Source organism: Mobula hypostoma, chromosome 24, assembly GCF_963921235.1.
Source record: "Mobula hypostoma chromosome 24, sMobHyp1.1, whole genome shotgun sequence".
NCBI lineage: Eukaryota > Metazoa > Chordata > Chondrichthyes > Myliobatiformes > Myliobatidae > Mobula > Mobula hypostoma.
The window spans coordinates 26709736-26732728 of NC_086120.1; the positions used below are offsets into that span (position 1 = coordinate 26709736).

Consider the following 22993-nt stretch of genomic DNA (forward strand, 5'->3'; position numbering starts at 1 on the left):
TTTCTCTGTACTCTTTCAATCTTGCTTACATCTTTCCTGTAGGCGGGTGATCAAAACTGTACACAACACTCCAAATTAAGCCTCACTGACATCTCTTACAATTTCAACATAACGTCCCATCTCCTGTACACAATACATTAATTTATGAAGGCTAATGTGCCAAAAGTTTTCTTTGCAACCCTATCTACTACCTGTGATACCACTTTCAATGAATCATGACCCTGTATTTCCAGATTCCTTTGTTCCACCACACTCCTCAGCGCCCTAACGTTCACTGTGTAAGACCTACCCTGGTTGGTCCTACTGAAGTGCAAAATCTTGCACTTATCTGCATTAAATTCCATGCACTATTTTTCAGCCCATTTTTCTAGTTGACATAAATCCCTCTGCAAGCCACGATAGCCTTCCTCACTGTCCACTACACCCCCAGCCTTGGTGTCACCTGCAAAATTGCTGATCCAGGTAACCACATTATCATCCAGATCTTTGATATGGATGAGAATTAATGAAAGACCCAGCACCAATCCCTGTGGCACAAGCATCCAGTCAGAGGGGCAACCCTCTATGATCACTCTCTGGCTTCTCCCACAAAGCCAGTGTCTAATCCAGTTTACTAACTCATCCTGAATGCTGAGTGACTGAACCTTCTTGACCAGTCTTCTGTGCAGACCTTGTCAAATGTCTTGCTAAAGTCCGTGTAGACAACATCCACTTTCCTGGTAACATCTTCAAAAAACTCTTGAAGATTGGTTAGATATGACCTACCACACATGAAGCCATGCTAACTATCCTTAATCAGTCCATGTCTATCCAAATACTTACATATCCCGTCCTTTAGAATACCTTCCAATAACTTCCCTACAATTTAGATTAGATTATGAGAACACTCAGTCCTCTTTTATTGTCATTTAGAAATGCATACATGCATTAAGAAATGATAAGGTGTTTCTCCAGAGTGATATCACAGAAAACAGGACAGACCAAAGACTAACACTGACAGAACCACATCATTATAACATATAGTTACAGCAGTGCAAAACAATACCATAATTTGATAAAGAACAGACCATGGGCACGGTAAAATAAGTCTCAAGTCCTGATCGACTTCCAAGTCCCCGATAGCAGGTGGCAAAAAGGAGAAACTCCCTACCATAAACCTCCAGGCACCGACAACTTGCCGATGCCTTGGAAGCAGCCAACCCCAGCCGACACTGAGTCTGTCCATCCGAAAACTTTGAGCCTCCGACCAGCCCCTCCGATACAGCCTCCTGAGCGCCATCCTCTGCCGAGTGCCTTCGACCTAGCTCCAGCCACCAAAACAAGCAAAGCCGAGGATTTTGGGGCCTTCAGCTCCAGAGATTCTGGTTACTACACAGTAGCAGCGGCAGTGAAGCGGGCATTTCAGAAGTTTCTCCGGATGTTCCTCCGTACTCTCATGTCCGTCTCCATCAAATCAGAATTGTGCACGGTCCCCTACTTGACAGATTACAGATATCATTCATCGGAGTGTGCTGGGTCGCGCCGCCATCTTCTCCTCCTCCTCCTCAAGAATTGATTCAAGATTCAAGATTCATTTATTATCAAAGAATATATAAATTATACAACCTAGAGATCTGCTAGCTCACAGGTAGCCACAAAGCAGGAAACCTGAAGGAACTCAACTAAAGAAGAAAAGTAGAATAAAAATAAATAATAAAAGACCAACACGGTGCGCAAGAGAAAGAAAAAAAATCATGCAAATAATTGAAGCGAACAACAGGTGATGTCAGACTCACTGGCTTATAATTTCCTGGTTTATGTTTAGAGCCTTTTTAAAACAGCAAAACAACATTGGCTATCCTCCATTCCTCTGGTATCTCACCCATCGCTAAGGATGATGCAAATATCTCCACTAGGTCCCTGACAGTTTCTGCATTTGCCTCCTATAGGAACAAGGGAACACCTATCAGGCCCTGGGGATTTATCCACCCTGATTTGCCTCAGGGTAACAAATGCCTCCTCCTCTGTAATCTGTATAGAGTCTGTTAAGTTGATGCCACTTTGCCTCACTCCTATAGATTCTGTGTTTGCCTCCTGAGTAAATACGGATGCAATGAATTCATTTAAGATCTCTCCCATCTGTTTTGGCTCCCCACATGCATTGCCATTCTGGTTTTCCAGAGGACCAGTTTTGTTCCTTGCAATCCTTTGCTCTTAACATGTCTGTAGAATCCCTTAGGATTCTCCTTCACCTTGTCTACTAGATCAACTTCATGTCTTCTTTTAGCCCTCCTGATTTCTTTATGAAGTGTTCTGTTGTATTTCTTGTACTCCATAAACACCTTATTTGTTCCTCCTTGCCTATACCTGCTATGCATCTCCTTGTTATCTTTACTTTTTATTTCACACAGCGAGTGGTGAATCTGTGGAATTCTCTGCCACAGGAAACAGTTGAGGCCAGTTCATTGGCTATATTTAAGAGGGACTTAGATACGGCCCTTGTGGCTAAAGGGATCAGGGGGTATGGAGGGAAGGCTGGTACAGGGTTCTGAGTTGGATGATCAGCTATGATCATACTGAATGGCGGTGCAGGCTCGAAGGGCCGAATGGCCTACTCCTGCACCTATTTTCTATGTTTCTATGTTTTTATTCTGACAGGCACATACAAGCTTTTTACTCTCAAAGTTTCATGTTTGAAGGCCTCCCACTTTCTAAGTACACCTTTGCCAGGAAATGCCTGTCCCCATCCACACTTGCCTGATCATTTCTGATACCATCAAAATTGGCCTTTCTCTCATCCAGAATCTCAACCCATGGACCAGACCTATCCTCTTCCATATTTACTTTGAAACCAATAACATTACAATCATTAGATGCAAAATGTTCACCGAAACAAACTTCTGTCTCATTCCCTAATAGGAGAACAAGTATCACACACTCTCTCGTTGGGACTTCTATGTACTGATGAAGGAAACCTTGACAAATTCTATCCCATCTAGTCCTTTTACAGTATGGGACTCCCAGTCAATATGTGAAAAATGGAAGTTATCTACTATAACAACCTTTTGTTTCTTACAACAGTTTGTGATAACAAATTTGTTCCTCTAAATCCCTAGGACTGTTGAGTGGTCTGCAATATAGCTCCTTTAACATGGTCATACCTGTCTTCTTTCTCACTCCCACCCATAACACCTCACTGGTTGAGTTCTCCAGTCTGTCTTGATGGAGCACTGCCGTGACATTTTCCCTGGCAAGTAACTCCACCCCTCCTCTTTAATCCCTCCCGCTCTGTCACTTCTAATACGACGGAATCCCAGAATGTTAAGCTGCCAGTCCTGGCCCTCCTGCAACCAAGTGTCACTAATGGCTACAACGTCATAATTCCAGGTGTTGATCCATGCCCTGAGCTCATCCACCTTTCCTGTGATACTTCTTGCAGTGAAATGCACCCAGCTCAGGACACGAGTTGCATCATGCTCATCCCCTTGATTCCTGACTTTGTCTGAGATCTTACCAAACATCTGTCTCCACAACCTCTCCAACTATCTGTTCTGGCACTCTGGTTCCCATCCCCCTCAATTCTAGTTTAAACTCCACTGTGCAATATTAACAGACCTTCCCGCTATGATATTTGGCCCCTTCCAGTTCAGGTGCAAACTGTCCCTTTTGTACAGGTTCTACCTTCCCTGGAAGGGAATGGACTCATTCATCTTGTCCATCTGACCATGGACTCATCTCCACCTCCCTGCCTTTTCTCCACCACATTTAATTCCCCTACTATGCAAAGATCTATCCAACCTTGTCTTAAATATATTTACTGAGGTAACCTCCACTGCTTCATTGGGCAGAGAATTCCACAGATTCATCACCCTTTGGGAGATGCAGTTCCTTCTCATCACCATCCTAAATCTACTTCCCTGAATCTTGAGGCTATGTCCCCTAGTTCTAGTCTCACCTACCAGTGGAAACAACTTTCCTGCCTCTACCTTATCTATACCTTTCATAACTTTATAAGTTTCCATAAGATCTCCTCTCGTTCTTCTGAATTCCAACCAGTACAGTCCCAGGTGACTCAATCTCTCCTCATAGTCTGTGAGGGGATCCTGGAGTACCCCTTTTAACTGTTTGGAGAGAGACATTTATCATTGATGGTTTGTTTGGAAAGGAGAGAGAGAGAGAGAGTTATTTACCACCGATATGTTGCTTTTGGAAAAGAGAGAGAGAAAAAAACAAAGATTAACAGTTGGACTGTCACTTTAAGGCATTGGAAGTAACTTTGGATTTTTACTGAGCTTGGAGTTGGAGACAGCACCGAGCAGCTCGAAGGTTGCTATGGTGACCAAAGGCCGATTGTTGATATTTCTTCAAGGACTTGTTGCCTGCTTGTGTACTTCTTTGCAGACAAAGGAAGGAGGGACTCTTTGAATGCCAAGTGATGCTCAGCACAGGGAAATAAATGGGAGGTCAGATGATACAGACATCAGACACATGATCTGGACACTGAATGAGCATCGTTGTGCCCGCAGAGAAAGTGGATTTTGGAGGATCGATCAGGCGGATTGATCCAACTTGCTATTCCAGTTTGAGGAGAAGGGGTTGACTGGTGGGGAGTTGTCTATGTGTCCACCCTCGCCTGGGTGATAGCTCCACCACAGAAGACCGGTCCCCCGGTTAAAGTCACAGTCGGTGACTGGTAAAGGATTTCGGAGGACGACGAGAAGATCAACGGCATCAGCTCACCTGAAGACTCAACTCACTCTCTCCATCATTATTCAACTACATACCACGAACTGAACTGAACTTTACTCAACATCGTAAGACTGTATCTTTTTACCCCTAGACTTAAAGGAGCTTGGTTTTTCATACATATATATTCCACACTTACTTTTATATATAATCATTGCTAACCTGTTTGATTTATCTACATTTATATTACTGTATTGTGTAGTTACTAATAAATATTATTAGTTTATAGCATACTGGACTCCAAAGTGTTTTCCATCTCTGCTGGTTCTTTATCCCCGTCACAGGGTACGTGACAAGTCTAACCCCCTCATCTCTGGAATCAACCTGGTGAACCTCCTCCTTCAAAGCCAGTACATCCTTTCTCAAGTAAGTGTGTGAGGGGGTTGTTCTGTCAGTATTGCCTTGTTTTGTTCTGTTGTCGTCGTTGATGATGCTTGCGGCTTGCTGAGCACGTGGGTGCGTTATGCTGGTGCTGGAATGTGTGGAGACTTTTGCAGGCCATCCCCAGCACATCCTCAGATGTGTTGGTGGTTCACACAAACAACACATTTCACAGTATGTCTCGACATACATGTGATAAATAAATCTGAAGCAAGAAAAGATCAAAATGGTATATTAATTGCGGAGATGGAAAAAGTGAGTGTTGTTCTGAACTGATACTAAAAATTAAAGGCTGGCTTTCTTTGCCACATGACCATCAAAACATGAGAAGTACAGTGAAATGCATAGTTTGTGTAAGTGACTAACCAAGTGTGAGGATGTGCTGGGGGCAGCCTGCAAGTGTGGCAATGATAGCAAGCTCACACCTTGCCAACCCTGACCTGTACATCTTTGGAATGAGGGAGGAGAGGGGAGAGCACCTTTCTTCATAAACATACTGTGAAGGAAACATAGGAATCTCAGAGTGCTGTTCACGGACCACTGAAAATAGGCGGGTAGGTATTTTAGGTATGATTACTTTAGGTATGAGTACGAGAGGGCATGATTTAAGGATTGAAGGGTGCCCATTCAGAACAGAAACGCGAAGAAATTTTTTCAGTCAGAGGGTGGTGAATCTATGGAATTTGTTGCTACGGGCAGCAGTGGAGGCCAAGTCATTGGGTGTATTTAAGGCAGAGATTGATAGGTATCTGAGTAGCCAGGGCATCAAAGGTTATGGTGAGAAGGCGGGGAAGTGGGACTAAATGGGAGGATGGATCAGCTCATGATAAAATGGTGGAGCAGACTCGATGGGCCGAATGACCGACTTCTGCTCCTTTGTCTTATGGTCTTATGGTCTTACTTGTGAGGATTGGAGGACATTTTCATTTTGTGGACCACGCAGCAAATATACAAAGAAGCTGGTCATGTCAGAACTGTATAAAACACCCATTAAAACACAGTTTAAACCACGGTATGCAGTTCTGGACATCACATTGTGGAAACAATGTGGTTGCACTGGGAGAATGCAGGGCAGATTCACAAGGACGTTGTCGGGATACCTAAACTTGGTTATGTCGATGGGGGAGACTGATTTCCTCGGAATGAAAAGGATGAGTGGTGATCTTCTGGCAGTTTCTACAACATGAGGAGCATAGATAGAGTGAATAGTGACGTCTCTGTTCCCGCGTCTAGCTTTAATATAGAGAGGTTTAAGGAAAGAAGAAAATGATTTAAAGGACAGGTTTTCACACAGAGCATAGTGGATGTATGGAAGAATAAGATAAAAATTAAATGACTGGATAAAATAAAGCAATAACTCTGATTGAAAATATATCATAAGCTGCAAGGAGGAAGTAACAGAGGCTCTGACTACCATTTTCCTTTCTGACCACAGGCATTTCACTGGGATACTAGAAGGCTCCTAAAGTAATTTTTAACTGATGGTGAAGAAGGTTGAAAGGGGTGAAAGTGGTGAGGAAACAATTCTGAGGAGTAGTGTTAGCCATCACTGGGATGTAGATGTAGCTGACAAGGCCACATAGCCTTACTACCCTTAAACTGAATGGCTTGCTGACTAATTTCAGAGGACAGTTAAGACGTAATCATGCTACTTTTGGTCTGTTTTTAGTGAACCAATTTTAACAGATATTTTCCCTAAATTAAGAATTTAATTTCCTGATGTACAGTAGGTACCATGACGGGTACTCTGGGTTGTTGGTCCAGCTCCAAACGACTTACCCACTGCACCATCACAGACAGAAAGCTACATATTATGAACTTAAGAAACAGAATGTGTCACTCAGTCCCCCCTGCCTGGGTGGCAGGGGTCTAGAGGGCTATGGTCCAGGTGTGGGTCAATGGGACTAGGCAGAATAACAGTTTGGCATGGACTAGATGGGCTGAAGGGCTGTGCTGTATGACTGTATGACTCCTGTCACCACTCTCCAGCACTAAGGACATTTATTCCCTCAATATTCAAAAATCTATCAGACCCTGACCTGCAGTTACACGCTGACTTCGGTTCTTTGTGGAAACGGGACCCTCTCTCGGGGCCTCACGACCGGCCGCTATTCGATACGCCAAGGATGCGGCCTGGAGGGCTCGTGCGCCTTCAGGGTGCCGGATTTTCGTGGCTTTGGAGGCGGGCAGATTCAAGGCCGGTAGCGCGCGCCTGATGCGTCGTGGGAAACGGAAGATCGTAAGCAGCGAGTTGCTTTGTTATTTCTCCCCTCTCGCTGTGAAATGGAGACACCTCTTTTTCCCTTATTAGGGAGAGCGAGAGAGCCTGTGGTATGTCAAATTACCGGGTGAACGAGTAGTCTTTGGGGTACTGCAAGCCTGTGTCTTTATTGATGCTTTGCTGCACACTTGAGTGCCCAGTGGGGGGTGCCGATGTTTTTTTGCTGGTGGGGAGGCGGGGTTGTCGCTTCGCTGTTGCTTATGTGTGGGTGAGGGAGGGGCTTTGGAGTTCTAACATTTAACTGTCATTCATTCTTTCAGGCACTCCTCTGTTTTCATGGATGTTTGCAAAGAAGAATAATTTCAGGATGTATATTGTATACATTTCTCTGACATTAAATGTACCTATTAAGAAAGACCTTCACCACCCATGGTGTGCTCTTTTTTTTAATGCATTGCACCACAAAACAACAAACTTCATGACGTAATGTCAGTAATTTTAAACCTGATCCTGAGAAACAGATTTGCACAAACACAAACACTGCCCATCCCTACAGCTGGTTTAGTGGGTCCCAAATATCTTTCAAATCAAGCATAGCATTGTAGTGTTGTGTTTATATGGTTAGGTTTCTCATTGAGCCTGAGCCAATCTCAACTTGGTGCAAAATCAAAATTTCATATAACTGGTTGGTGTTGCAATAGAGGTTGAAACACTGGTTGTTCTATACATTTTCCACGAGGCTAAATCTGCTTTGGTCACTTTCCTTCCCTTTTTCATGATCTGCTGCAGTGTAAAACCCTCGAGTCCTTGCACTCTTTTGCATCCGTCTTCTTGATTATTGACAGTTTACATTGCTTCATCCTTGGGGGTTATAATTTCATTTGTCTTGCTATGGAACTCTCCTCACCAGAGACCTCCCTCTTCTCCTTAAGACCCACCACGCTTTCAGCCACCAGTCCCAATATGGATCAAACTTTGACAATCATTTCCCTGATGTGCTTTGGGATGTTTCACCACACCAGAAATGTTCATGCAAATGCAAGTTATCATTGCTGATTGAACTCAAACTGTTAGAAAGCACTAAAATAATGAATGGAATCAGAAACTAGGCAGTTGCGACCTGTCCATCACATTTATTGATGATTATCAGTGTCCACAGTTGGCGTGTTTTCTGCTCAAGGTTCTCTGTGCATTTGTAGACTTGTCCCAAAACTCTATGCTCAATCCAAGATCGTGTGTTCACTTTCACAACTTCCCCTGTTTCTTCAGAAGTTCGACAAAGAATTCATTGCAGGCGATGGTGATGGCCGTCACCAAGTGAATGAACTCCTGGAAATCTACCTGACCATCAAAGTTCACGTCCAGGTCTCTCATGATGACGTCCACAGCGTTGGGGTCTTTCTGATACTGCAGGAAAAGAACAGATTAAGAGAAAAACTAGCTTCAAATTTCCTTGCCATTCAGGAATTATTTAGAAGAAAAACACCTTGTGGTTGTCTGCTTTACATCTGTGGGAAGATTCATGAGCAGTCATTCTTTGCAAGCAAAGGGTGCCTTCAGGAGCTAAGATCCAAACACAAAAACTACATTAAGCAATGTTACTTGTTCAAGTCAGATTGTTAAGAAAAAAATTGCATTTACAACTCATCTGAAGCAAACTTATCCCAAAGCTCTTTAGAGCCAATTTCTCCAATTATAATTAAAGGGGTATCACATGAACGGTGATTGAAGGCTCTGGGACTGTACTCATTGGAATTTAGAAGAATGAGGGGTGGGGATCTCATTGAAACCTATCAAATGTTGAAAGGCCTAAATAGAATGTATGTGAAGAGGATGTTTCCTTTGGTGGGGGAGAGTAGGACCAGAGGGCACAGATTCAAAATAGAGGGATGTCATTTAGCACAAAGATGAGGAGGAATTAAGTTAGCCAAAGAGTGGTGGATCTGTGAATTCATTACCACAGGTGACTGTAGAGGCCAGGTTACCAGGTGCATTTAAGGCAGAGGTTGATAGGTTCCTGATAAGTCAGGGCATGAAACGTTATGGGGAGAGGCAGGAGAATGAGGTTAAAAGGGAAATGATGAGCCATGGTGAAATGGTGGAGCAGGTTCGATGGGTTCAGTGATCTAATTCTGCTCCGATGACTTGTGGTCTATAATTAGAGCCAGCTGCAGTTTATTCAGCGTTCTCTACAGATTCAATATAACCTGGCAAGACTTCTGGAGTTTGGGGTGAATACTGACTTCTGGGCCCAGAGGTGTTCCATAGTCTTTCTAGCAACCCTTTACATCCAATCAAAACCTCTCACCCAAAAGAAGTCATGCCATACCTGTAGATTTCAAAATTCATTGGAAGTATAAAGGTCGCAAAACACTGAAGAATTTATAAACGCAAACAACAGGAATTCTGCAGATGCTGGAAATTCAAGCAACACACATCAAAGTTGCTGGTGAACGCAGCAGTCCAGGCAGCATCTCTAGGAAGAGGTCCCGAAGGGTCTCGGCCTGAAACGTCAACTGTACCTCTTCCTAGAGATGCTGCCTGGCCTGCTGCGTTCACCAGCAACTTTGATGTGTGTTGACTGAAGAATTTATGTTTTTAATGAACTAACTCTGGTCTAAATTGTTTCAAATACTTGGAGCGTGGACTGAAGCTACCACATTCTGACTCAAAGGCAGGAGCTCCAACCAGTGAATCGTGGTTGCATAATTGGTAGGTGGGTAGAAGCATTAACACCAAGGTAATTAGAGCATCGTGAATGCAGTGAGAATGGTGGTATGAGGAGGGTTTGGCAAGTCTAATGCTTTGAGATAGTTCAGTAAATTTATTTAACACTGCTGACAGGGTACATAAAACCTGACTGAGTCATCTAGAGCATAGAGATCAGACCTCTCCTCCCTTTTGCCCTCCAACATTGCCTTGGATTTTCCTGGTAAGGGTGCTGACGAAGGGTCTTGGCCCAGAACGCCGACTGTACCTCTTCCTATAGATACTGCCTGGCCTGCTGCGTTCACCAGCAACTTTGATGTGTGTTGCTTGAAGTTCCAGCATCTGCAGATTTCCTTGTGTTTGCTTGGATTTTCCTGTCTTGGTTTGGGAGCTCCACATAAGCATTTCCCAAATTCAATTAAAAAAAAATTATTTATTGAGATACAGAATAGAATAGACCATTCAATCCCTTTGAGCAATCCCCGATTTTACCCTAGCCTAATCACGGGACAGTTTACAATGACCAATGAACCTATCAACCTGTACATCCTTGGATCGTGGGAGGAAACCAGAGCACCTGGAGGAAACCTATGCAGTCGCCGAGACAAAGTATAAACTCTTTGTAGACAGTAGCGGGAATTGAACCCGGGTCGCTGGTACTGTAAAGCGTACCACTCCTCTACCAAATTTTTAATTTCGATCAAGCAGTTATGCTCCAACACTTGAACTCTCTCGGTTCACTGATAAACAGTGGACTTCTGGGCATAGTTTTAGAGAGGGGTCCTGTCCTCTTCACCACCCAGACCACCTTCCAACCCTCCCTTCAGTGCATGCAAAACTGCATGGACAATCTGTACCGATGTCCTCTGTTGGAGGAATACTGCTCCTTCCACATGGATCATTTATACTTCAAATATTCATTAAAGCTCCAGGTGGTAATTCTCTAATATTTATGAAGATTTTCACTTGTAGTTCTTGCCTAAGCCAAACAGCGGTAGATACCTGCAGCAGACCTACTCCCTGACTGCTGTAAACATGAAACACCCCCCCACCTCCCAACCCCGGCTTCTGTCAGTAAGCTCATTCCATTGCCACTAACTGTTCATCTTTGACACTCAAATTTACCAGGCTATGTACTGTATAAACATTTACTTAAAATAAAGTACCTGTTTTGGGGCAGGCATAACCTGTACAATAAGGATGGGTTGCACTTGAATCCGAGGGGGACCAATATCCTGGCAGGGAGGTTTGCTAAGGCTATTGGGGAGAGCTTAAACGAGAATTACTGGGGGGTGGGAACTGAACTGAAGAGACGGAGGAAGGGGTGGTTGGCTCACAAATAGAGAAAGCTTGAACGCACTGAGAGAGAGAGGATAGGCGGGTGATACAGGAGGGATGCACTCAGACTGATAGTTTGAGATGTGTCTATTTTAACGCATGAACAAAGTGGATGAGCTTAGAGCGTGGATCAGTACTTGGAACTATGATGTTGTGGCCATTACAGAGACTTGGATGGCTCAGGGGCAGGAATGGTTACTTAGAGTGCCAGGCTTTAGATGTTTCAGAAAGGACAGGGAGGGGGGCAAAAGGGTTTGGGGCATGGCACTACTGATCAGTGATAGTATCACAGTTGCAGAAAAGGAGGAAGTCATGGAGGGATTGTCTATGGAGTCTCTGTGGGTGGAAGTTAGAAACAGGAAAAGGTCAATAACTCTACTGGGTGTTTTTTATAGACCACCCAATAGTAACAGGGACATCGGGGAGCAGATAGGGAGACAGATTCTGGAAGGGTGCATTAATAACAGGGTTGTCATGATGGGAGATTTTAATTTCCCCAATATTGATTGGCATCTCCCTGGAGCAAGGGGTTTAGATAGGGTAAAGTTTGTTAGATGTGTTCAGGAGGTTTTCTGACACAATATGTAGATAAGCCTACAAGAGGAGAGGCTGTACTTGATTTGGCATTGGGAAATGAACCTGGTCAGGCGTCAGGTCTCTCAGTGGGAGAGCATTTTGGAGATAGTGATCACACTTCTATCTCCTTTACCATAATATTGGAGAGGGAAAGGAACAGACAAGTTAGGAAAGCTAAGAGTAAGGGGAAATATGAAGCTATCAGGCAAGAACATGGAAGTATAAATTGGGAGCAGATGTTCTTAGGGAAATGCATGGCAGAAACGTGGCAAATGTTCAGGGGATGTTTGCATGGCATTCTGCATAGTTAAGTTCCAATGAGACAGGGAAAGGATGGTGGGGTACAGGAACCATGGTGTACAAAGGCTGTTGAAAATCTAGTCAAGAAGAAAAGAAAAGCTTATAGAAGGTTCAAAAAACTAGGTAATGATAGAGATCTAGAAAATTATAAGGCTAGCAGGAAGGAGCTTAAGAATGAAATTAGGAAGGCCAGAAGGGGCCATGAGAAGGCCTTGGCAAGTAGGATTAAGGAAAACCCCAAGGCATTCTACAAGTATGTGAAGAACAAGAGGATAAGACATGAGAGAATAGGACCAATCAAGTGTGACAGTGGGAAAGTGTGTATGGAACTGGAGGAGGTAGCAGTGGTACTTAATGAATATTTTGCTTCAGTATTCACTACGGCAAAGGATCTTGGTGATTGTAGGGATGACTTACAGTGCATTGAAAAACTTGAGCATATAAACATTAAGAAAGAGGATGTGCTGGAGCTTTTGGAAAGCATCATTATGGATCAGTCACCGTGACCAGACTAGATGTACCGCAGGCTACTGTGAGAGGTGAGGGAGGAGATTGCTGAGCCTCTGACGATGATCATTGCATCATCAATGGGGACGGGAGAGGTTCCAGAGGATTGGAGGGTTGCAGATGTTGTTCCCTTATTCAATAAAGGGAGTAGAGATAGCCCAGGAAATTATAGACCAGTGATTCTTACTTCAGTGGTTGGTATGTTGATGGAGAAGATCCTGAAAGGCAGGATTTATGAACATTTGGAGAGCCATAATTTGATTAGGAATAGTCAGCATGGCTTTGTGGAAGGCAGGTTGTGCCTTACGAGCCTGACTGAATTTTTTGAGGATGTGAGTAAATGCATTGATGAAGGTAGAGCCATAGATGTAGTGTATATGGATTTCAGCAAGGCATTTGATAAGGTACCCATGCAAGGCTTATTGAGAAAATAAGGAGGCATGGGATCCAAGGGACCTTGCTTTGTGGATCCAGAATTGGCTTGCCCAGAGGAGGCAAAGGGTGATCGTATTCTACATGGAGGTTATCAGTTGTGTGCCTCAGGAATCTGTTCTTGGACCCCTTCTGTTCATGATTTGTATAAATGACCTGGATGAGGAAGTGGAAGGGATGGGTTAGTAAATTTGCTGATGACTGAAAGGTTGGGTGTGTTCTGGATTGTGTGGAGGGCTGTCAGAGGTTACAGCGGGACATTGATAGGGTGCAAAACTGGGCTGAGAAGTGACAGATGGAGTTCAACCCAGGTGCTTCACTGTGGTTCAACCCTGTGAGGTGCTTCATTTTGGTAGGTCAAATATGATGACAGAATATAGTATTAATGGTAAGACTCTTGGCAATGTGGAGGATCAGAGGGATCTTGAAGTCCGAGACCATAGGACACTGAAAGCTGCTATGCAGGTTGACTGTGTGGTTAAGAAGGCGTACAGTGTATTGGCCTTCATCAACTGTGGGATTGAGTTCAAAAGCCGAGAGGTAATATCATAGCTCTGTAGGACCCTGTTCAGACCCCACTTGTGTTATACAGGGGCCGTTGATGGTAGACCCAAATGCAAGACAGAGACACTGAAGTATTAGGAACAGGAATAGGTTTGTCAAGAAAGCAAGGGAAGAAACGACACTGGACATTGACACAGGCCCTGGACGAGACTAGGATTCAGGGCCTGGGCTAGGACTTGGAATAGAAACATGGGACCCGGACGGGGAACTAGGAACGAGGAGCCTGGACTAGGAATACGGAGCTCCAGAACCAGAGCCTGGACAAGGACCCGGAACCTGTGCCTTCACTCAGAACCAGAACCCGGAACTAGGCTAGGAATCAGGACTAGGATCATGGCAAAGACAGGACATGGCTACAGGACAGGACGAGGTACCCCAGCACTGGGCTGGGCGAGGCACGTGGACTGGAAGAGGCACATGGATTGGAAGAAGACACAAATCCTTGGACGTGGACTGGACGCTCAGAGCCCTGGACGAGGTACTCCAGGGCAGGACGAGGCTCTTGGACTAGGTTTGGCTTGGCTCTTGGGTATGGAGCCGGGACTCCTCCCTGGAGCACATGGCCGGGACCCTTTCTAGGACGCAGGGCCAGGATGACTGCTGAGGACACTTGCCGAGGGACTCCTGGACTGGACGAGGCACGTGGACAGGACGAAAACACAAAGCCTTGACTTGGACAGGACTGGAGCATGGTGCCTGGAACTTGGAACACAGGAACACAGAACACAGAGCCGGGACCCCTCCTTGGGACAGAACTTAGGGCTAGGGCTTTACACAGAGTCAGGACCCCTCCTTGGGAACAGGACCTAGGGCCAGGACTCTTCTTTGATACGGACACTAAATATGGGGACACAAAGACATAGTTCCACTCTCAACGATAGATAGTTCCTTATCTTGGCATGGGAAGGCTCCAGTCTCACTCCAGCGGTCGAACTTGACGGGGATGCAGGTGATGCTTCAGAAGGAAGGGGAAGGGAACAGTCCAGCAGGGAATCCTTGGTTTGAGAGGTATTGATGTGCTAGCCCAAAACGAGAATCAGGTGCCTAAATTAAGGCACCCAGTGGGACGAGGGAAAACAGGAAAACCCGGAATAAGGAATCGACGAACCGGACCGTGAACCGGAATGCAGATTTTACAGACCGGACCATGACAACTTGGAGTACTGTGCCCAGTTCTGGTCACCTCACTACAGGAAGGATGTGGAAACTATAGAAAGGGTGCAGAGGAGATTTACATTAACGTTGCTTGGATAGGGGAGCATGCCTTATGAGAGTAGGTTGAGTGAACTTGGCCTTTTCTCATTGGAGTGACGGAGGATGAGAGGTGACCTGATAGGGGTGAATTAGATGATGAGAGGCATTGATCGTGTGGTTAGTCAGGGGCTTTTTCCCAGGGCTGAAATGGCTAATACGAGAGGGCACAGTTTTAAGATGCTTGGAAGTAGGTACAGAGGAGATGTCAGGGGCAAGTTTTTTACGCAGAGTGGTGAGTGCGTGGAATGGGCTGCTGGCGACGGTGGTGGAGGTGGATACAATAGGGTCTTTTAAGAGACATTTGGATAGGTACATGGAACTTAGAAAAATAGAGGGCTATGGGTAACACTAGGTAATTCCTGAAGTAAGTACATGTTCAGCACAGCATTGTAGGTCAAAGGGCCTGCATTGTGCTGTAGGCTTTCTATGTTTCTCTGTTTCTAAGTACATGTGTGTTCCTGAATAGACAGCCTTCTCTTATTCAAGCTCTGCCCCTCCAGGGAACAGTTCCTTAAATATATCAGATTAATGTTATACAGTCCTTCTGATCTCCTGCTCCCATTACAAAGATTCCCCAGACATTCATGAGCCCAAATTAATAATATTTCCTCTCTCCCTACCCACAGTGTATTTTCCTTGGAGACAATATGGAAACATAAATAAGACAATTTGAGCAAACCTCTTGCAAATTATTTCCATATCAACAGGGCAGGATGAGTCAGACTTTTGCATAAAAAATGGTCCTGATCTCACACCATCACCTCTCCTCCTAATTCCTTCCAGCCTTCCCCATCCCCCATCTCACCCATCACCTCAGTAATCCCCAACAAGACATGCTGAAAGTGCTGGAGGAACTCAGCAGGCCAGGCAGCATCAATGAAAATGTATACACAGTTGACGTTTCGGGTCAAGACCCTTCTTCTGGACTGGAAATGAAGGGGGAAGAGGCCAGAATAAAAAGTTGGGTGGGTGGGAGTGTAGGAGGACAGCCAGAAGATGATCGGTGAAGACTGAAGGCTAGGTTCCCACATCCCTTAAATAACTGTGTTGGGAGGATGGTGTTGGCACTAGTGCATCTCCCCTTCCTCAAGTGTGATGGTGGCGTCCACTAGATATCTACATGAGTCTCGGTAACGGAATGAATTTGATGTTAGTAAAAGTGTAAACGCTCCAGAAACTCAGTGGGTGTCTTAAGCACATTCCAGTGTGGGAATGGGAGTCTTAAACCTGGGTGGATGATTGTGGATCGGGAGGACTGGTGGCGTACACTAAACCTTTGGGCTCTGGGTTTAGCTTATCTCTTGATGCTGCAATTTCAGCAAAAATGAAAGAATAGGGCATTGGGTGAAAGTCGGGAGCTGAGATTCTGGAAACTTTTCCTGGTGCACTGTGAGTACTTGAGCAGGGGGTCTAAAAGCCAGCAAGATCAGTGGAAGGACACCGCATTAGGATCCATTATTAACCACCATAAGGAAATATATCAATAAGACTGAAAAAGTACAGAGAAAATTTATAGGAATGTTACTGGGACTTGAGAACCTGAGTTGTGAGGAGAGTGTGCTGTTGTGCTCCATGACTCCGTGACTCCACGGAACTCTGAAAGTAAAATCGTACAGAACGTAAGAGGCCATTGGATAACTATAGGGGGAAATAATTAAATCTATAGAGGAAACACAATATAGAGTGAATAAAAGTTGGAGAAGTTGGAGTTGTGTCCTTTGGAACAGAGGAGCTGAAGGAATTTAATTGAGGTGCATAAAATGATGAGGGCCCTTGACAGACTAAAAGGGAAAGACTTATTTTACTTACCAGAGGGGTCAAAATCCTGGGGGCACGGGGTACATGATGTCTGTAAGGAGTTTGTATCTTCTCTCCGTGACCGTGTGGGTTTCCTCTGGAGGCTCCAGTTTCCTCCCACAGTTCAAAGATGTACAGTTGGTAGGTTAATTGGTAAATTGTCCTGTGATTAGGCTGGGGCTATGTTGGGGGTTGCTGAACAGTACAGCTCAAAGGGCCAGAAGGGTCTATTCCACACTGAATCTCACATCATAAATAAATAAAATGGTAGTCAGGGTTGGACAGAGTTCAATCAAGTGAGCTCTCATCAAGATTTGATACAACGCACAATCCAAAGTCCCTGCTGTTCACTGTCATTTTTAAAAATAACTTCCGGTCTTTGCTTTAGATTTATTACTTTGGGTAGTGTTCAAAGAGGAAAGATAAGAATGAAGTTTTCACCCAATGAGTGATAGGGATCCTGATCTCCGTGTCTACAATGGTGGTGTGTTAATCATAATTAAACAGAACTAGGGTGTGAACTTGAAGAACAGTGGCTGGAAGGTAGTGTTGGAAGAGAAGCTGGAGACTGGGTGGCCTTTTATTGACTACATGAACCTACTTCAATGTAATAAATTTTAAATTTTCAGTGATTCTAAAGTCCTAATCTGGGATCAAGCATCTGGGACCTGGAGGGAGGATATATTCAAATCTCTTTGAGTGCTGCATTTTCCCCAATTCTGATGGCTTCTTAATTAGTCCTGCCTTTTCTTTAATGTGTTAGCCAAAACTGTATGTCTAATTAAGCTGCAGTCAATCTAATGTATACAATTCTAGAATAACCTTCACATTCTTGTATTCTGTGCCTCTGCTGTTAAAGGAAACCATCCTGGGCTTTTTTTTTAACCACCTTATTGATCTGCTAACCTACCTTTTAGGATCTGCATATATATTCTGGATACACACATGGACCATCTACCTTCACTCCGAAGCCCAAGTCTGTGAACTGTGTTAGATAGAACTTATTTAAATAGAGTAGACAGAGCACATTATCACTGACTGCTTCACCCAAGCATAGAAGAAAATAGGCTTAAGATAAAGGACCAACCCATCACTGCTCTGCAAAACCATCCCTACCTGCTATCCTCCATATCATACCACCTCCAATACCTCCATACACAGTTTGGCTGTTCAGTCCCTCCAGGACATATTCTTTCTTCAGCTACTCAATTGTTTTAAAAAATATATTATTATAAAACATAATTGGATTGTTTTGTGATCTTATTTCAAATTAATATTTCATACCCCGAGTGCGCCAGCAATGTCCCCAGTACACCACTATTTATTACTCACTTGGGCTTTCTGTGAAGTTAAACTTACAACGTTTCTCTTTTTTGTTTAATCTACCTTCGGTGACTTTGTCATCCAGGAGACTGTAGGATATATCAATTTCAGCTTCAAGACAGCAGGGAGAGAGGGATAGGGGATTTGTGGACCTCTTTGGATAAAGTAACTAAGAAAAGGAAGAAGAGCAGTGCCCGTTCCTACTTTTCTCATGTGAGTTGACGTCTAGTAACCACTCAGTCCTGTCCCAGTCTCTGTGCCGTTTACAGTGGGTCTACAGCGTAGACAATAAATTGTAGGTGTAAACCTTTCCTGTGGCTGAAGCAATTAAACAAGAGCCTTGTCTACCCTTTCAGATGGACAGACAAATGAAATAAAAGCAGCCTGGCATTGTTTCCAAAGGTAGCAGGAATTCTCCCGAGTTTCGCGACTGAGCAGTCCCTCTGCATCCATCTGCCGGTTATCTTACTGATATAACCAGTAAATGCTGGAAATATTCAGCGGTCAGTGCTGTGTCTGTGGGGAGAAAACAGAGGCTGGTGGCCTTCCATCAGGGCTAATGGACCAAACTAAGATGTTCAACATCCAGAGTCTGTTTGTTTTCTCTCTTCACTCTCACATTACTGTCTACGGGGTTTTACTGCGTGTGAACTAACGACATATTAGGATGCCTACCTCCAGCTCTCTGGAGATCACCGCGGGACCCTCTAGAACATAGAACATAGAGTAGTACAGCACAGTACAGGCCCTTCGGCCCGCAATGTTGCGCCGACCCTCAAACCCTACCTCCCATATAACCCCCCACCTTAAATTCCTCCATATACCTGTCCAGTAGTCTCTTAAATTTCACTAGTGTATCTGCCTCCACCACTGACTCAGGCAGTGCATTCCACGCACCAACCACTCTCTGAGTAAAAAACCTTCCTCTAATATCCCCCTTGAACTTCCCACCCCTTACCTTAAAGCCATGTCCTCTTGTATTGAGCAGTGGTGGCCTGGGGAATAGGCGCTGGCTATCCACTCCATCTATTCCTCTTAATATCTTGCATACCTCTATCATGTCTCCTCTCATCCTCCTTCTCTCCAAAGAGTAAAGCCCTAGCTCCCTTAATCTCTGATCATAATCCATACTCTGAAGCTCTTGTGGAAAGGGAAGCTTAGTTTGCAACTCCATAACTCAATGGTTTGCATCAAACCACACCCCCTGTGGTTGTGAGTGATAACTAGAACTCATTAATAGAAGAGAGAGAAAATAACCTCCTCACAAACCCCTGAACATCATCCACCCCAGTCCTCACCTACCCATTCTTCGCTAAAGATCGCGGGCATTGCCGGACTCTCCCATAAACTATTCATAGTTCCCTGTATCACTTGATGCCAGTTTCGCATTCATCCTCTTCCCGCTGTTTTCTTTCAGCTAGCTCCATAGAGCCTGACCCAGGAGCACCCCCACGATTCTATAATTTACCTTCAGGAAGGCTCCAAGCTCCCCTTGCAATAGGTTCTTGAGTTCAGCCTTGGTCAACGTGTACTTGTCTCCCTCTTGCCCTGAGTATTTGTAGAAGACTTTGATGATTGTATCCATGGCGGTTTCCAGTTGAGATAGCATTTTGTTGTTGAACGCAGGCCGGCTGTGAAGGAGGGGAAAATAAGGGTTGGGTTGGCAAAGAACAGTTTGGGGAAGGCATGAGGTTAGAGTAAGATCGCGTACATTTATCGATACACATCACAGGAAATCTTCGAAAAGCAGCGTAAGTCCCGCACCAGATCCCAAATAAGTTGGTTCTATTCGTTATCTGCCAATGAATGCAATTATCATATTTATCAAAACAAATCATTTTATCGCTTAAGAATTTAAAAGTTAAACATAGTATCATACTTCACTTGTACAATTGAATCCGCTGTCCAGTGTACCACAAGTCTTCCTTCCTCTCACCAATCAGCAGATTTTAAGGATAAATAACGGGACCAGGGGCTTTATACAGAACAACTGTCAATCACAGCGATCAAACCCGCCCCGTCTCCGTTCATTGGCCTCTCGGCCAAACAATTCCCGTTATCCACACCAATGAGGCGGCTGCCTAGCGGTGGAACAACAGGTGCCGACTTCCCTGCCGCCCGTCCGGAGGGAATCGTTGATCGGAAAAGAAGCCGCGAACTCCCGGGGAATCCCTGTCGAAGAGCGGGCTTCCCCAGGGAGGAATCTCTAGGATTCGCGGAGAAGAGGGAAAGTGCAGCAAGAAACTCGACTTTTTTCCAGGAGGTACCTCAGCCCAGTCATTACTGTCTCGATGGAATCTATCCTCCAGGGCTGGAAGGCCCAAACTCAGACGCAAGGGGCTTCTCTCAGGCTAGAGGCGGCCATTTCACAGAAGAAATACTTGTAACATTGTCTGGGTATTGCTGCCTGACACTATTTGTGCTGCCTCTCCTACAATGGAACGCCCCACTCCTACCCCCTCTAGTAATGGCAAGTTGACAGTGTTGCTCTCCCTTAGAATAGCCCCTCCAGTAATACAGCAATCTCCAGGCACAGCCACTCGGCAGGGTAGTTCTTCCTCAATACTGCCTCCCCCCCACCCCACACACTGTGTAGGACTCCCACCAGTACTGACTCTCTGACAGTGAGGCACCCTGTCGGTGCTGCCCAGGCGGTATTCCTCTGACAACCCGCCTCTCCCTTGGTGTAGCAGAGGATTGGGTGTGTGGGAGGTTGTGGTGAGATTCACCTGGGGAGGATTAACAATTTGTGTGTGTGTATGCCTAAATGTGTGTCAAGATGAAAGAGACACATTTCTGTTGGTCTGCAGAGTATGAGGTCATGATAATTTCCTCTGACGGTGCATTCTCATTTCTGAGACGATCATACTTGAAGGGGCTGCCCAGAATGTGCTCCACACAAGTCTCTTGGATCCTAGCGTAATGGTCTGACCTCCGTATACCAAGCCTGCAGTGGTCCTTTGAGTGAGCCTTGGTGCTCTCTTCCATATCCACTCCCAAGTCCATGGGCCATGGAGAGAGTGACACTTTTGTCAGTGGGCTAAATTATATGAGGTCTCCATGCAGTGCTAATTCTGTTGTTAAGTCACTGTAGTGCTATTTCTAATCTGTTTTGGGTTAATGTTATAAATTTTGTGAAGGTGGGTGGGATCCAGTTTGCTGTTAACACCATAGGACTCCCTTGTTTAGCTCAAAGAGAGGATGAAGTCCAAGTTCCAGAAGAAAGATTTTACAGCACAGCAGCTGGCTGAATAGGGCAGTATTCTGATAGTCATGGGAAATTTTAACATGCAGGTCGATTGGGAAGATCAGGTTGGTAATGGATCTCAAGAGAGTGAGTTTGTTGAATACCCACGAGATGGCTTTTTAGACCAGTTTGTCATTGAGCCTACTAGGGGATTAGTTATACTGGATTGGGTGTTATGTAATGAACCAGAGGCGATTAGGGAGCTTAAGGTAAAAGAACCGTTAGGAAACAGTGATCACAATATGATTGAGTTCAACTTGAAATTTGGTAGGGAGGAAGTAAAGTCTGACGTAGCAGTATTTCAGTGGAGCAAGGGAAATTACAGAGGTATGAGAGAGGAGTTTGGTAAAGTAAATTGGAAGGAGCTGCTGGCAGGGATGTCAGCAGGCAGCAATGGCGTGCGTTTCTGGGAAAAATGAGGAAGGTGCAGGATATGTGTATTCCAAAAACAAAGAAATATTCAAATGGCAAAATAGTATAACTGTGGCTGACAAGGGAAGTCAAAGCTAGTGTAAAAATGAAAAAGAGGGCATACAACAAAGCAAAAATTAGTGGGAAGGTAGAGGATTGGGAAGTTTTTGAAAACCTACAGAGAGTAACTAAAAGAATCATTAGAAGGGAAAAGATGAATTATGAAATCAAGCTAGCAAATAATGTAAAAGTGGATACTAAGAGCTTTTTCAAGTATGTAAAAAATAAAAGAGAGATGAGGGTGGGTATAGGACTGCTAGAAAATGAGACAGGAGGAATAATAATGGCGTATAAGGAGATGGAAGATGAACTAAATGAGTATTTTGCATTGGTCTTCACTGTGGAAGACACTAGCAGTGTGCCAGATGTTGTAGTCTGTGAAGGAGGAGAAGTGGGTGCAGTTAATATCACAAGGGAGAAGGTGCTCAAAAAGCTGAAAGACCTAATAGTACATCAGTCACCCAGACCAGATGAACTGCACCCTAGGGTACTGGAAGAGGTAGCGTTAGAGATTGTGGCAGCATTAGAAATGATCTTTCAAAAATCATTGGACTCTGGTATGGTGCCAGAGGACTGGAAATTTCAAATGTCATTCCACTCTTTAAGAAAGGAGGAAGGCAGCAGAAAGGAAATTATAGACCAGTTAGCTTGACCTCAGTGATTGGGAAGATGTTAGAGTCAATTGTTAAAGATGAGGTGATGAAGTACTTGGTGACACAGGACAAGATAGGAAAATGTCAGCATGGTTTCCTTCAGGGAAAATCCTGCCTGATGAACCTGTTGGAATTCTTTGAGGAGATTACAAGTAGGATAGATAAAGGGGATGCAGTGGATGTTGTATATTTGGAGTTTCAGAAGGCCTTTGACAAGGTGCCATGCATGAGGCTGCTTACCAAGTTAAGAGCCCATGGAATTACAGGGAAGTTACTAGCATGGGTGGAGCATTGGCTGATCAGCAGAAAACAGAGATTGGGAATAAAGGGATCCTATTCTGGCTGACTGCTGGTTACTAGTGGAGTTCCATAGGGGGACGTGGCCAAGTGGTTAAGGCATTGGACTAGCTACCTAAAGGTCGTGAGTTCGAGCCCCAGCCGAGGGAACGTGTTGTGTCCTTGAGCAAGGCACTTAGTCACATTGCTCTGCGATGA

General features: G+C 44.6%; 1 protein-coding gene across 4 annotated transcripts in view; it reads right to left on the reverse strand.

Moving 5' to 3' along the window:
- Window positions 1–8454: 8454 nt before the first annotated feature.
- LOC134337312 (protein S100-A1-like) overlaps window positions 8455–22993 on the reverse strand; it is a 65775-nt gene continuing 51236 nt past the window's right edge. For 3 of the 4 annotated variants that reach the window (XM_063032215.1, XM_063032213.1, XM_063032216.1), the window contains 2 exons: window positions 19596–19758; window positions 8455–8734 (listed from right to left, as the gene is read on the reverse strand). In XM_063032215.1, coding sequence (XP_062888285.1) covers window positions 8573–8734; window positions 19596–19736 — 303 coding nt within the window. In that variant the 5' untranslated portion in view covers window positions 19737–19758 and the 3' untranslated portion in view covers window positions 8455–8572. Of the gene's footprint in view, window positions 8735–19595; window positions 19759–20006; window positions 20052–22993 lie in introns of those variants that run through there. The other variant, XM_063032217.1, reaches the window with a different exon arrangement.